Genomic DNA, 13,632 nt, shown 5'->3' with positions numbered 1-13,632 from the left:
ATCATACAAGCATTTTATTGTTATCAAACGTATAGATGACAATAATGTAGAGCAAGAACAACAATGTGGTGAAACTGTTTCAGTGAGTAAAGTTTCACTTTGGAATCATTTTTCTCAGAAACATGAGAGTGTGCTACGCGAACAGTCGGAAGCCAGAGCAAAACGTGAGCAAGTTTTATATGATTGTAGCATATCAAGTCTATAAAGTAAATTAAAGTATAAAAGCCTATAAAGTAAATATTGGTAATCAAATAAATCTGTTTTGTCATTCAAAGTAGGTCTAATAGGATTTTTTAAATTTCACGTAATGCTGTCAGTGAAATTTTATTTTATAGAAAGACGCAGCAGCAGCATCAACAGAAAAAAATTGAGGAATTTAAAACGTGGATGCTTAGCCTGAATATTATTTAAGCTAAGGGGAAGATGGTGGCGCAGGAGGTAGTGCTATCTATCGTTCGGCAACCTGAGGGTTACAGGTTCGAGCCCCGGGTCCTCCTGCCCCCATCGAAGTGTCCTTGAGCAAGACACTGAACCCCAAATTGCTCCCGGTGTGCCGGTTGGCGCCTTGCATGGCAGCCTTTGTCCCCAGCGTGTGAATGTGAGTGTGGATGGGTGAATGTGAGGCATGTATTGTAAAGCGCTTTGAGTACTCATAGGAGTAGAAAAGCGCTATATAAATGCAGTCCATTTACCATATTAAACCCACTGATTCCTTTATTTTTAAGCCTATTTTTGTGTGGAAAGCCATTGCCAAACGTGTCCGTTGTTGCCTATAGCCTACGTTGCTTAAAAATAAATATTTTCGGTTCTGAGTGGCAATGTTGCCGTTGCTCATATTTATTTATGATATAAGGCTTCGGTTTAAGGTGACATCTGTTAGGCATGCAGATTATTTGTCCCTCTTTTAAATTGGAGCGAGCGTGGAGCGATTTGACCGGAGCGGGAGGAAATTTTAGGGGAGCGAAGAGCGGTGTTGAGCGGAGCGGCGAAGTGCGAATTAGAGCGGAGGAGCGGGCGGAGCCAACAGCCTCGTGAGCTCACATGCTCTGCACTGCACAGACACACACACACACATAAATAAATTTTAATCCATTTTTTTAATTCAGTGGGGTCTGAACAGATACCTAAGTAGGTTTTATTGTCAGTTTTAGATGTATGATGCATGGAGTCATACACTGAGCTGAGATAGCATTCTTGCTGGTCATTGTGCAAATAAAAAATCGAATAGAAATACATGACATATCATTTTAAGATGTTAAAGCCTGGCTCCTAAAATAGGACATGTAATGAGAAATTACATCAACAGGAAATAGTGTGCAGATGTAAACCTAGCAGAGCATGAACTGCCAAAGCTCAAAACGACTTTTTAAGCTGGTGTGTTTCTGAATATTACATAAGTAAGGCTGACTTTAAAAATCAGAAATAGGTAACTAACAATTCTTAGATTCATACAGGGGTCTATTTGTTTATGTTTCATTGTTATTCTTCAGATTTGGGATCCAGTAGTTATTGCCTTTAATCTGACACATTAATTGAATTGGAAGGGTATCACCATACCCAATAAACACTTCCTGCAGCTGTGCACACCAAGAGCACATCTGGCCTTGCCTGGACACCAAAAACGTGGGTGACATACAGGCGATATAAGGACCTCTGCAGGGTTGGACCTAAGGAGTAGCCAGGAGTGGCCATGGTCCCCTCCACTCAATACCAAGAGATAAAAAATGAAATCTGAAGCATTTCATTCTGCAAACCATAGCTTCTTATAACGCTGATTGTTCCAGAGACATCTGGCAGATGTTTTTGGACATGGAAAAACAAATCAACCTTTAAATGGCTTCTTTCTATATTAGTAATGCTAACCAATCAGATTTGAGTTCTATTCCATAACATTTGCATGTCTGTAGACCCCCGCCCCCACACTTTTTGCACATTCTTGAGCTCCTTGCATATTTTGCTGCTGCTATGTCCTTTTGAACATAACCATGCACAAATATACTTCATGTATAACATTATTTATTTGTGTCTATTTGGTAACCAAGTTATAGGCAACAGGAAAACTTGCACAGCTAGATGGGGTGGTACACGTTGCACATTTTGTAAATACCAATCAATGTTCTGTGTTGATTGTGAAAGTATGCAGCACTACTACCAAGACAAATTCCTAGTGCATGCAGATCTGCCTGGCCAATATAGTGAATTCTAATTCTGATAGTATAGCTGTGAGGATGTGGCCACTTTCATCTGACTGCTACTTGTTTCTAGAGCTTGTTTCCCAACCTGGTCCTCAGAGACCCCCAGACAGTCTATGTTTTTGCTCCCTGGCAGGTAGCTTGGAGGGAGCAAAAAAGTAGGCTGGCTGGGGATCCCAATGACAAGATTAGAATCACTGTTGTAGAGTCTTGTGTTCCTGCTTTGTGATTGGAAATGTGATTGGGTATTCAATTCAATTCAATTCAATTCAATTATATATAGCGCCTTTTACAACAAAGTTGTCCCAAGGTGCTTTACATGGATGTGTTGTGATACATTCCTACATCATTAAAGAACAGGCAAAAGGAAGGGAAAAAATTAAATAACGAAAGCCAGAAGTTCATCAATGAGTCGGTTATCCACATTGGCCTGTGTAGGGTGGCCAAAGTCCATCCATAAGTACTGTATGATCTGCACGCTGGCCTGTGTAGGGTGACACTGAAGGCTGCACCAACAATGATACAGTTTGTATGTCCCATTTGCGATCTTACCCCTCCATCAGACTGAACCAGGACTCCAGCTCAGATGGTGCCCACCCTGTGCCCTGTGCACCACTCAGGCATGTGGGAAGGCAGAGAGCATGGATTGTCAGAACATGCGTTGACACATAAATGCACAAGCAAAGTGGATAAAACGGGCATGTACAGCAGCACCAGCAGCCATAGTTACGGTGTGTTAGGTTGCGGGTAAGCTAAACTGAAGTAATAGGTCTTCAGTCGAGATTTAAAGACTGAGACCGAATCAGCATCCCGAACATAGGCTGGTAGACCATTTCATAATATAGGGGTCCTGTAGCAGAATGTTTTACCGCCCACTCTCACTTTATTTATATGTGGAACATCAAGGAAACCTGCATTCTATGATCTGAGTGGTCAATGCGGCTTATAAATATTATAAAGTAATTCTGTCAGGTAGGCAGGAGCTAGACCTTTAAGTGCCTTAAGTAGGAGATTAAGTAGGAGATCTTTGAAGTCAGCTCTAAACCTAATGGGAAGCCAATGCAGGGAACTAAGAGCAGGGGTTATGTGTTCAAACTTCCTGATCCAGGTGACAATTGAAGCTCCTGCATTTTCAATATGCTACCAGATAACACAGCATTACAGTAGTCTAACTTACTGTATACAAAGGCATGTATCAATTTCTCTGTGCCTTGAATAGTAAGAAATCGTCGCAGTTTGGCGATGTGTAGCTGTAGGAAGCATACCTTCAATACTGCATCCACATGTGATTTGAATGAGAGGATTGCATCCAAGATGACACCTACATTATGGGCTGAGCTGCTGAAAGAAAAGTTCAGTCCTCTGGAGTGAAGTGCAGAGATTATAAAATTCCTATCTGCAGACATGCCTCCAAACAGAACCTCAGTTTTCTAAGTGTTTAGTGATAAAACGTTTTTAGCCATTCAGGTCTTGATTTCATTAAAGCAATTAGCTAAAGTGATAATAGACGTGGTGTCATTAAGCATAACTGAAATGTATATTTGGGTGTCGTTGGCATAGGACTGATAGTTAACGTTATCTTTTCTCATTATATTTCCTAATGAGAGCATGTAGAGAGAAAACAATAAAGGACCAAGCATGGATCCCTGTGGTACTTCATATTTGACCAGTGACATTAACAATGGAATACAAGTGTCTGATACTTGAACATATTGATAACGATTAATCAAATACGATTTAAACAACTTCAACACCGTTCCACACAACCCAACCTCAAATATAAGGTCCAGAAGCATTAGCACAGTCACGCTGTCAGCGTCAGTTGCCATTATTGTCATTAACGACAGTCAAGGCAGATTCAGCGCTGTGTCAAGGGTGGAAGCCCAACTGGAAACAATGCAGTATGTTGTGTCTCTCCAAGTGTGAGTGAATTTGAGCAGCAACAATCTTCTCCAGAACTTTTGACAAAAATCATATGTTAGAGATAGGTCTGTAATTCCTGAACTCCTCTGGATCAAAACTTGGCTTCTTCAGTAGTGGCCTGATTACTGCTATTTTAAGTTGGTCAGGGACCAACTGATAACAGGGACGCATCCATTATGGCAGTTATAGGTCTTGCCGGAGCTCTCAGGGATTTTTAAGAAGCTTAGTGGGGATTGGGTCCAGTGGACAAGTGGTTGGTTTGATCTTAATTATAATAGCTTTTAGCTCTTGTTCATTAATCAATTCAAAAACATTAAGGGTGTGTTCAAGTTCCACTTGCACTGACGCTGTGTGAGCCATTTGAACATGTTTGAAGCGTAATATTTGTAATTTTGTCATTAAAGAACTTCATATAATATTGCCTGCAGAAATTACTCGGTAGCAGAAGTTCAGCCTTATTTGTTAGATGAGCTATTGTTTTAAAAAGGTAATGAGGGTTATTTCTGCTGCAATCAATAAGGTTAGAATTATAGGCTGAACGTGCCCTATAAAGGGCGTGCTTGAATTGTTGCAGGCTGTTGGACCATGCTAACTTGAATACTTTTAAGCACGTGGATTTCCATTTGTGCTCCAATCTGCAGCACTCTTGTTTGCAAGTGTGTGTGTGATCATTAAACCATGGGGAGTGTCCAATGGTTTTTACCACTTTATTTTTCAATGGAGCTGTTTCATCAAAAATCCAACTAACCACTGTATTGAAGTCATGGGTGACTTCCTTGACAAGACATGAAGTTCACAATACTTACGCCATTAATAAATCATAGGGAATTTCTGTCATTTAGTAATAGACACTTTTATTGATACCTGTGGATAAACTGTCTTTACACCTCCCTCAACTTGTTCTTTGTACAGTAAGCTGTGCATGAAGGGCAGCCACCTGTTGGGGCAACTACAGACATGCTGAGACTGGGTTTGAACTGACAACCTTCTGATTACAGGTACACAAGTTTAGCCCACTGAGCCGCACAGGGATGGACCTTAAGTTAGGGGATGTGTCCTAATGATCTTCTCTGTCATAGACAAAGAGGGTGGCTCAATCACAAAGGTGATTAGAAAATGGTTAGAGAAGGACTTATTCAATGGACAGACAGATACATGATGAGCATAAACTCCGTCCATCAAATCATGTTTATTGAAGTCTCCAAGTATTATAATATTCTCTAAGTTGATATCTAAGTCAGAGAGATGTTCCCTGTATTCGGTCTGAAACAAAGTGTATGATCCTGGTGGTCTGTATACTATAAGAATATAGATGGGTGGGTCGGACACCATGTGAATTAGCATTGCTTCAAATGTAAAATCTTTGATAGTCTTGGATTCAATTTTTATTAGTGAGTTAAAAATAGCTGTCAGGCCGCTAAAGAGTGAACATTTAATAGTGCGCATTTTATGGAGGGTTTATGGTGTGGCTCATTCAATCTTATTAATGGGATTGATATTAAGTTAATTGCACAGGAGCCCCCAGAAGAACATTTAGTTCTAAGTATTGGTCTAATAATACTTACAAAATTCTTTCTATGCTCATTCAAATCTGTTTCTAAATAGGTGCTAGGTTTAGGGGATGCCATGTGAGGGAGTACCTGGGTCAAAGCTAAACATGACCTAAAGGTGGGGGAATAAACAGCCTTCGATTTAAGATTGCGAGGCTGAGGCCTGGGTGGTGCTCTCAGTCAGGCATGTAATTTACTTGCCATGGTTTGGGATAACATAAATTATCCTCCCCAGTTAGGATGAAGACCGTCCCGTTTCTAAAAACCAAAAAAGGTTTAGGGAGAGTAGCCTATAATAGGTTACATCCCTTCTATAGAGAGTTGATAAGGGACCAGAGACAATTAGAGTGTGACATTTTATTTCAGCTTTTGCACACATAGAAATGAAGCTCCTCTTTAATACCTCGGATTGTCAGGACTTTATATCATTAGTTCCAGTGTGAACAACCAAGGTGGAGACTTCGTTGCTGGAGTGGGAGTCCAGTTTCGCCTAGATGTTGGAAACTCTGGTCCCGGGGAGGCATTTTACATAAACCGCTGCTTTCCGATTGTTAGAATGCTAACGTTAGTAAACAATCGAGTCTCCAATCACGAGCACCTTTTTCACTTCAGCAGATGTTCTGCTGATAGCAAAGAATCTGTTGCTAAGCGCAACAGCCGACTGGCGTGCAGGAGCTGGTGTTCAGTGCTGGTGGAGAGTAAATGAAACAATATTTTGTAGCTAAAGCCCATTTTATGGCTCTCTGGCTCATCATACATTGTTACAGTTGGTATCAGGGGAAGTTTCTCTACCCAAGATCAGATGACAGGTTTCCCTCCAAGGGAAGGGACACAATGCACAAAAAAGACCACAAGTATAGACTGGAGGATGTAAATACTGATATGAAAAAGTTTATTTATTGAGCTTCCATCAGGGGCACATTTAGTAGAAAGCCTCTGCACACCATTAACACATCCTGCACACATGCTCCAAGTAATTTTAGCTTTTCTATATAAACTGCATTTCTTTCTGAAACTTACCATATCCTGATTTTACACTAGAAAATCCGCATTTTGTATTATGTATTATGTTAGGCATTTCTGATTACATTCATTATGAAGCTGATACATCTTAATTCATATAAATCAGGGGTAGCCAATCTTATCCGCAAAGGGCGGGTGTGTGTGCGGGCTTTCACTGCAACTCCCTAATTAGATTACTGATTGGCTGAAGAGTCCTCACACCTGGGTTTGAACAGCTGACCTACAGGTTATCCCAAAAACCTCCATCCACACTGGCCCTTTGCGGATAAGATTGGCCACCCCTGATATAAATGAAAACTATTTTATAGCCATTAGCCACTGGGCAGTGGTAGCTTGATGGTTAAGGAAGCGCACTTGTAATTGAAAGATTGCAGGTTTGAATCCCCAACCAGCAAGGCACCACTAAGGTACCCAGAGCAAGGTACTGCTCCACAGGTGCTGAATTAGCTGCCTCCTGCTATGTCACATATGGGTTAAATGCAGAGGACACATTTCGTTGTTGTGTGTTGACAATGACCACTGATCACCAAATTCTAAACAAGTAACACCACTTTGCAATTTAAGCCAGAGTCATTATAAAACAGTATCAGAAAACATTTATAGATAAAACACCAAGAAAAATTTTCAAAATTCAAAAATTGCTTATATTATGATGCTGATATAAGGAGACTAAATCATTAAGAATCATCATCACAAACCCTTATTTTGCCAAAATAGAAAAATAGAAAACTTGAAATCTTATTCATTTTCATTAAGTAGGTGACATAATTCTGTCACCTCCTTAGCAACACGTTCCAGAACCATGCTTTTATCAGCTACCTGAAGCATGGCCTTCAGGTTTGTCCAGAAGACTTGTTGCTTACGCTCGTCCTTGTGCCATTCCATGTAGGTCTGCTGTCTCAGAAGAGTCCTCAGCTTCAAAAACTTCTTAGGGAGGGAGTCTGCAGGTATGGGTTCCAGCAGGATGAAGACCAGGGAGTCTTGTTGGATGCTCAGAGCCCGATGCTGAGCGAAGAACAGCTCATAATTGCACCACTCGCTCTGCACAAAGTTTTGGGAGAGCACAAACAATGTTTTGTAGCTATCTTCCACGCAGTTGATGATGTTGTCGATGATCCAGTCACCAGGAACAAAGTCCCGTTCATGAATGCAGAGGTTAAAATTTGCTGCTTCCAGGTTGGGTACCAGTTGGGTGTCCACCCACTCAGAGTCTTTCTGACTATAGGAGATGAAGGCGTGGTACTTGAAGGCAGCTGCTCTCAACCTATTGGCTTCCTGGTAGCCCCTGCGCTTCACCCTTAGCCATACCCACAGCATCTGGAGGTACCAGGCGCCGTCAAAAGTGTAGAATGCATATCCCAACACCCCGGTTACAATTATAATTATTACTACAGAAATAACTGCTTGAATCCATGGGGTGCAAGACACCCAGCCAGGATGATAGTTTTCTAATGCCATGCCAGCAAGATCGTGTGGAGAGGAGCAGGTGTAATCAGAGGGCCAGTCAGTTAACAGAGTTTTATTAAAGCTGGTCACAAACCAGGCTATATCACAATTGCAGGCAAAGGGGTTTCTTCCAGCTTTCAGTCTCTTCAGTCTAGGCAGTCCTTCAAAAGTGTTTTGATTCAAGGTGTTGATGATGTTCTGGTGAATGTGTAGTTCCTCCAGATCAGGCAGTGATAGGTCAGAAGGCAGGCTACTGATGCTGTTGGAGCTCAAGAAGAGATGTTTTAAACTAGACAGCTGGGAGACAGCAGTTTGTGTCAGGGCTGTAATGCCTGTGTGTGACAGGTTAACGATTTCCACGTAAGGTGAAAGGTAACTGAAGGCTGCATCACCCAGAGAGTTATCACTCAGAGAGAGTTCAGTGAGGTGAGGGGGCCACGAGCTCATTCCCATCAGCCTGAGTGAGTTGGTGCTCAAGTCAAGTTTGTTCAAATTCTTCATCTCATAAGTGTGATTGGAGATGAACTGGAGGTCTACAAACTTGTTGCTTCTCACATAAAGTTCTTTTAAAGCTGGAAAGACATTGCTAAAAGAACAGGATGGCCACCATAGTCCCCGGCCTTTCAGGAGATTGTCTGACAAATCAAGGACTTGGAGTGATGGAAGAGCTGAAATAAGATTGCATGGAAGTATGCTCATTCCAGTACCAGAGAATTTCACGTAGTTCAAGTAGGGAAAAAGAGTTACATTGACATTGATCAAAGGGAAATTATATTGATAATGGTGTATAGTCTGAAATACTATGATCCTGATATTTCCTGGTTTATTATATCCTGGAACATTAGGAATGTGGATACCTTCCGGTGTGTCTTGGGCAAAGGTTATGTTATAAAATGATAATATCTTAACTGGAGACTGGATAACGTTGCGCACTAAACTGGTCATAACTGAACTATTGAACCAGGTGTTATAGAAGAAAAGGCTTTTAAGATGTCCTAAACTTCTAAAACCTGCAAAAATGCCATTGGAGACATTACAAATATCAGGAAAGAACTTTACCAGAGTCAAACTCTCCGCATTAGTTTTGTTCAGATCTTGCAGGATATTTCCGAATATCTCCGGGTTTTCACAGAATGTCATGTGAAGAGTCAACTCTTGTAGCATTGTTAGCTGAGCAATAGATCCATGTTCATACAATTTCATCTCAACTCCACTGCTTAATTTCAGACTCTGGAGAGGGATTGCATGGAGTGAAGCAAAGTCAGTCAAATTTATCGATCTTGCTTGAGGACTTCCAAGTGCAAGAAATGCAAGGTTTAAAAGACTTGTGTAGGATTTTCCTAAGTAATAAGATCCATACAGGTTTTCTGATACGTCAAGAACTCGAAGATCAGGCAGACTAAGCTCTGGAATGGTTCTCAGAGCATTGAAGGAAATGTTAAGGAGCTGCAGTTTAATATTTCCCAGGAACGCAGATGGGGAAATGTCTAAAAGGCCATTGTGTGTGATCTTCAGAATACAGAGGTCTGGCAGACCCTCCAGGTCCTTGTCATGTAAACTGTAAATGTTGTTGCGAGACAAGTCCAGCTCCTGAATGTTTCTTGGCAAGTTTCTTGGAACTTTACTAAGGTGTTTGTAAGAGAGGTCCATGCTGGTGGCCCTGGAAACTTTGCATGTAATTGGTCCCGTTTGTTGCTGAAGATGTTTTGCATCAGCTATGAATAGCAACAGGCAGGATAACAGGCATGACCAAAGTGTGGTATCCATCCTACAACAAAAAGTACAATGGTTAACAACCTGTAATTACAACAGCCAATTTTTAATCTACAATTGTGCTGAATTCCTTCTTTCCATACAAACATCTATCCTCCTACCATTCATATACCATATATATGTCACGCTCAGCTCCGAACGATCCTCGTGTGTGCCACGCCCCCTCATTACCTCATGTTGACTCCTGGTTGTTCCCACCTGTTTCTAGTTAATCCCAGCCTGTCTTGTATACTTAGTCCGCGTCCGAGTTCAGTCCCGTCAGATCTGTCATTGACGTTAGTAGTATGGTGTTGCCCTGTCTGTGATTGTCCACCCTGTTTATATATTTATATATATATATAGTTAGTTGCATCATCTCTTCACACTGTTGTGACAGAAGACTTGGGAGCGATGCAGGTGCCGAGAAAGCAGGTTGATTTATGAGAACCAGGGCAAACAGAAGCAGAATTGAGAGGCAGAAATGTGGTCAGGTCATGAAGCGGAAGATCAGGTAAGCCAGGGAAGTCAGTCCTACACCGGAGACATTGGACAGGAGTAGAGATAACAATGGGATCTGGGGGGAACAGAAGCAGACAGGAACACGGCAGGCAGGTCAGATCAGGGCTACATGGGAGACTAGCGGGAAATGCTCACTATGTCAGAACTCAGCGTGAGGTGGCACAGGCTCTTAAAGGGGCCAACGCCAGGTGCAGTCAAATCACTGAAGGAGCCGGCATTCTCACGAGGGGGGTGTGACACATACCAATATTTTCAGTCCAGATAAAGGTAGACTTAAGAATGGACTGTTTAAAATAGAGCATGCTCACTATTTTATCTGAATACTTTCTGTTTGGAGTAAATGTAGAGAGCATGTATAGAAACGACATAAATTAACTGCAATGATTGCATTAAATTAAATGGGAGTTTTCCAGAAACCCTTTACCATCAAGTGCCACCATTTTTCAAAACTGAAATCTTAACAGAATTTCCAGAAGTACTAGGTGCCGTGTGTCACTACATCAGGAAGGCTCAAATACAACCTCCACTCAACATGGCACACAAGCTCAAATGTCCAGAATGGGCACAGAAACATCTAAAACTGATTTTACAAAGGTTTTGTGGACAGATGAAATGACAGTGTCTCTAAATTTCTTTTGTAAATCAATTGCCAGAAGCTGAAAGAAGTTCTGCATTGCACTGTGCAGCTGTTAATACTTATTTAGGTATCTGAAGATAGTGTCCCTCACACAATTAACTTACACACAAAAACATATTATTTCACTTAGTGTTTGTCTCTCTGTATAAAAATTATTATAGTCTTATAGATGAACATGTAGACCTACAGGCCTACTTCCTCAAACGTGCCTTTTAACTGCATGCATTCCGTGCACTTACGTTTTAAAGATGTAAGATCATGAATATCCCAATCTTTCAAAATGTAGCACTTAGCAAAATGACTATATGCTTCCTAAAATAATACCTGAAAGAAAAAAAAAGCTTGTATTAACAGGAAGCACCACACAGATGGACCAAACTGAGCATTAACTATGCAAATAAAAAATGACACATTGGTAATATATGTGTAACCATCATTTTAACGGTGAAAATTATTTTCTCACACCTGTCACTAAATTTCTCTGGTAAATGTATTATATTACCTAAATGAAAATGGACCACAACAAAATGATAATGCAAAATTTAGCCATTGTAACCTGTAACAAATCACAACCTTTAAACCCAGTGATATTTCACCATTTAAGACCTATAAGACTAGAGCTGCCATGTCCTTATTTTACGTGAACTTCAGCGCATTTGCTGATTAATTTCTTTTGAGGAATGTCGCGTTGAGGGTTATTTCAAAACTGCCAGTTATTATTTTACTTATATTTTACTTAGCCTACGTTATTTTGGTCCGCCGTTGTTGTCTATTTTTGGGGTGGAGTGTGCAGATGCAGAAATTCAGATATACAGATTACGGTTTAATTAAATAAATTACGCAATCGTAATAACCAATTAAACTAGTGTTTCTCCATCCGGTCCTCGGGGACCCACAGCAACCGGTCCTCATTTTTGCTCCCTCTCAGCTCCCGGTAGTAGCCAAAACGTGGACTGTCTGCGGGAACGCGAGGATCGGATTGGGTAACGCTGACTATGTTTACGCATTAATCCAGATATACAAATTCCGGTTTAATTCTATGTACTCTATACATTAATTTTACATAAAAGAAACCGTAAAATACCAACACTCACATGTCATGATCACGTAGTTTGACCTGTATGTTTTCCGTTTATTTCCTATATTATTATTTTCTAACGTGTCTTCAGGTTGTTGTGTTCTCGGTGGTGCGCTACACTCCCTGCTTCCCTGGACCCAAACGAAGGCATCGTTCTCTGCGTGTTTTAAAACTGCCGGTTGTTACTGGGCATGCGCAGGTGCTCTGTAGCAGGAACAACCATAAATGGAGGTGATGGGCACCTCCTGATGCTGCGGGACCCTTACTAAAATGGAAGTGGAAGAGGGCTGTGAGGAAGTAGATGAAGAAAACACTGTTAAGCCACCTACCATCTCAGCACCAGCTGAGCTTGGACTCAGACCATGTTTGGCAAGTTTCTAGTTCTTTTTCTTGTACTTCCAGTTCATGTTGAAAACACACGCACACAAGTCCGCACATCTCATTTTCTTCCGTGTCTTCAGGTTGTTGTGTTGGTTTTTTTTTTTTAATTTTATTTCTTTTTCTTCCCCCTCCTAACCTGTCGATCCTCTTCGGCCAGCTCAGCCACTGCAATATTTTACATGTGCTAAAAATGAAATAAATAAATAAAATAAAAAGAAACCGATCGACATGAGCGGCCTATACAGAGTTTATAGAGCCCCTCATGGTAAAGCAAACATGTTTGGCACAGCAGTGCATTCGGACCATGATTCTGCTTGCTAAAGCTGCCGGACAGGACAAAAGTAAAAAAAAAAAAAAAAAGTTTCCAGTACTTTTCCAGGGCAGGAGACACTGATGTGTTAATGGATACTATACATCTCAAAGATGCACCACCAGCGGTGTAGTGGTGTCTTAGTGGGTGTGTATGCTGTTATACTGTATAATTATGTATATGCACTTATCCTCTGGGTATACAGTAAATCCATTTTTTTAAGAGGTGGGTATAAATGGTTCACCTGCATATACCACCTCTGTGCAGCACCGATATGTCAGCAAACTTACCGCAATGAAGGAGTAAATCATGACTGGGCATCATTGAGCCCTCTCTCAGTGAATGAAGCAGCGCACAGGTTATTCCCCAAAAAAAAGATGGCTCCACATGCCTTTGTGGTGATTTTCAGAAAGTCAGTTGTGTGTCAAAATTTGGTGTGTATTCAATGCCACAAATAGATGAATTATTACATCTCTGTATATTATAGCTCGTTATATATGCTACAGAGAGTTGCCCTTGGATGAGCAGTCAAGGGAGATAACTGCATCCACATCACCTTTAGGTCTACATCATTTTATGGTCGTGCCGTTTGGTCTTCATGAACTCCCAGCCACCTTGCAGCATTTAATAGACCATGTCCTTTAAGGATATAAAGACTATTTTGCAGCTTACTCAGATGATATAGTCATCTACAGCATGACATGCAAAGACCATATCCACCATCCCCGCAGCATACAGAAAACAATTAAAATGGTGGGGTTAACACTATACCTCTGGAGTACAGCAACTCGGAGTACAGCAGATTCATCGACAAGTGGACA

At 41.1% G+C, this 13,632-nt stretch overlaps 1 protein-coding gene across 4 annotated transcripts; it reads right to left on the bottom strand.

The window, feature by feature from the left end:
- Window positions 1-6,545: 6,545 nt before the first annotated feature.
- Window positions 6,546-12,276, bottom strand: LOC111846509 (toll-like receptor 6). Of its 4 annotated transcripts, none has more exons than XM_023816756.2 (4): window positions 12,137-12,276; window positions 11,282-11,366; window positions 10,079-10,460; window positions 6,546-9,902 (listed from the first exon to the last, which is right to left on the bottom strand). In XM_023816756.2, exons 3-4 carry the CDS (start codon window positions 10,081-10,083, stop codon window positions 7,427-7,429), a joined length of 2,481 nt encoding a protein of 826 aa, XP_023672524.1. In that variant the 5' UTR covers window positions 10,084-10,460; window positions 11,282-11,366; window positions 12,137-12,276; the 3' UTR covers window positions 6,546-7,426. The 4 variants fall into 4 exon arrangements, with proteins under 4 accessions (XP_023672524.1, XP_023672525.1, XP_072565895.1 ...); XM_023816757.2 differs by having other exon boundaries at window positions 10,106-10,460; XM_072709794.1 differs by having other exon boundaries at window positions 10,079-10,221.
- Between the last annotated feature and the right edge of the window lie 1,356 nt (window positions 12,277-13,632).

Source organism: Paramormyrops kingsleyae, chromosome 1, assembly GCF_048594095.1.
Source record: "Paramormyrops kingsleyae isolate MSU_618 chromosome 1, PKINGS_0.4, whole genome shotgun sequence".
In the NCBI taxonomy this organism is placed as follows: domain Eukaryota; kingdom Metazoa; phylum Chordata; class Actinopteri; order Osteoglossiformes; family Mormyridae; genus Paramormyrops; species Paramormyrops kingsleyae.
Note: the sequence above shows the minus strand (reverse complement) of the source record. Positions and strands in the feature narration are given on the sequence as shown.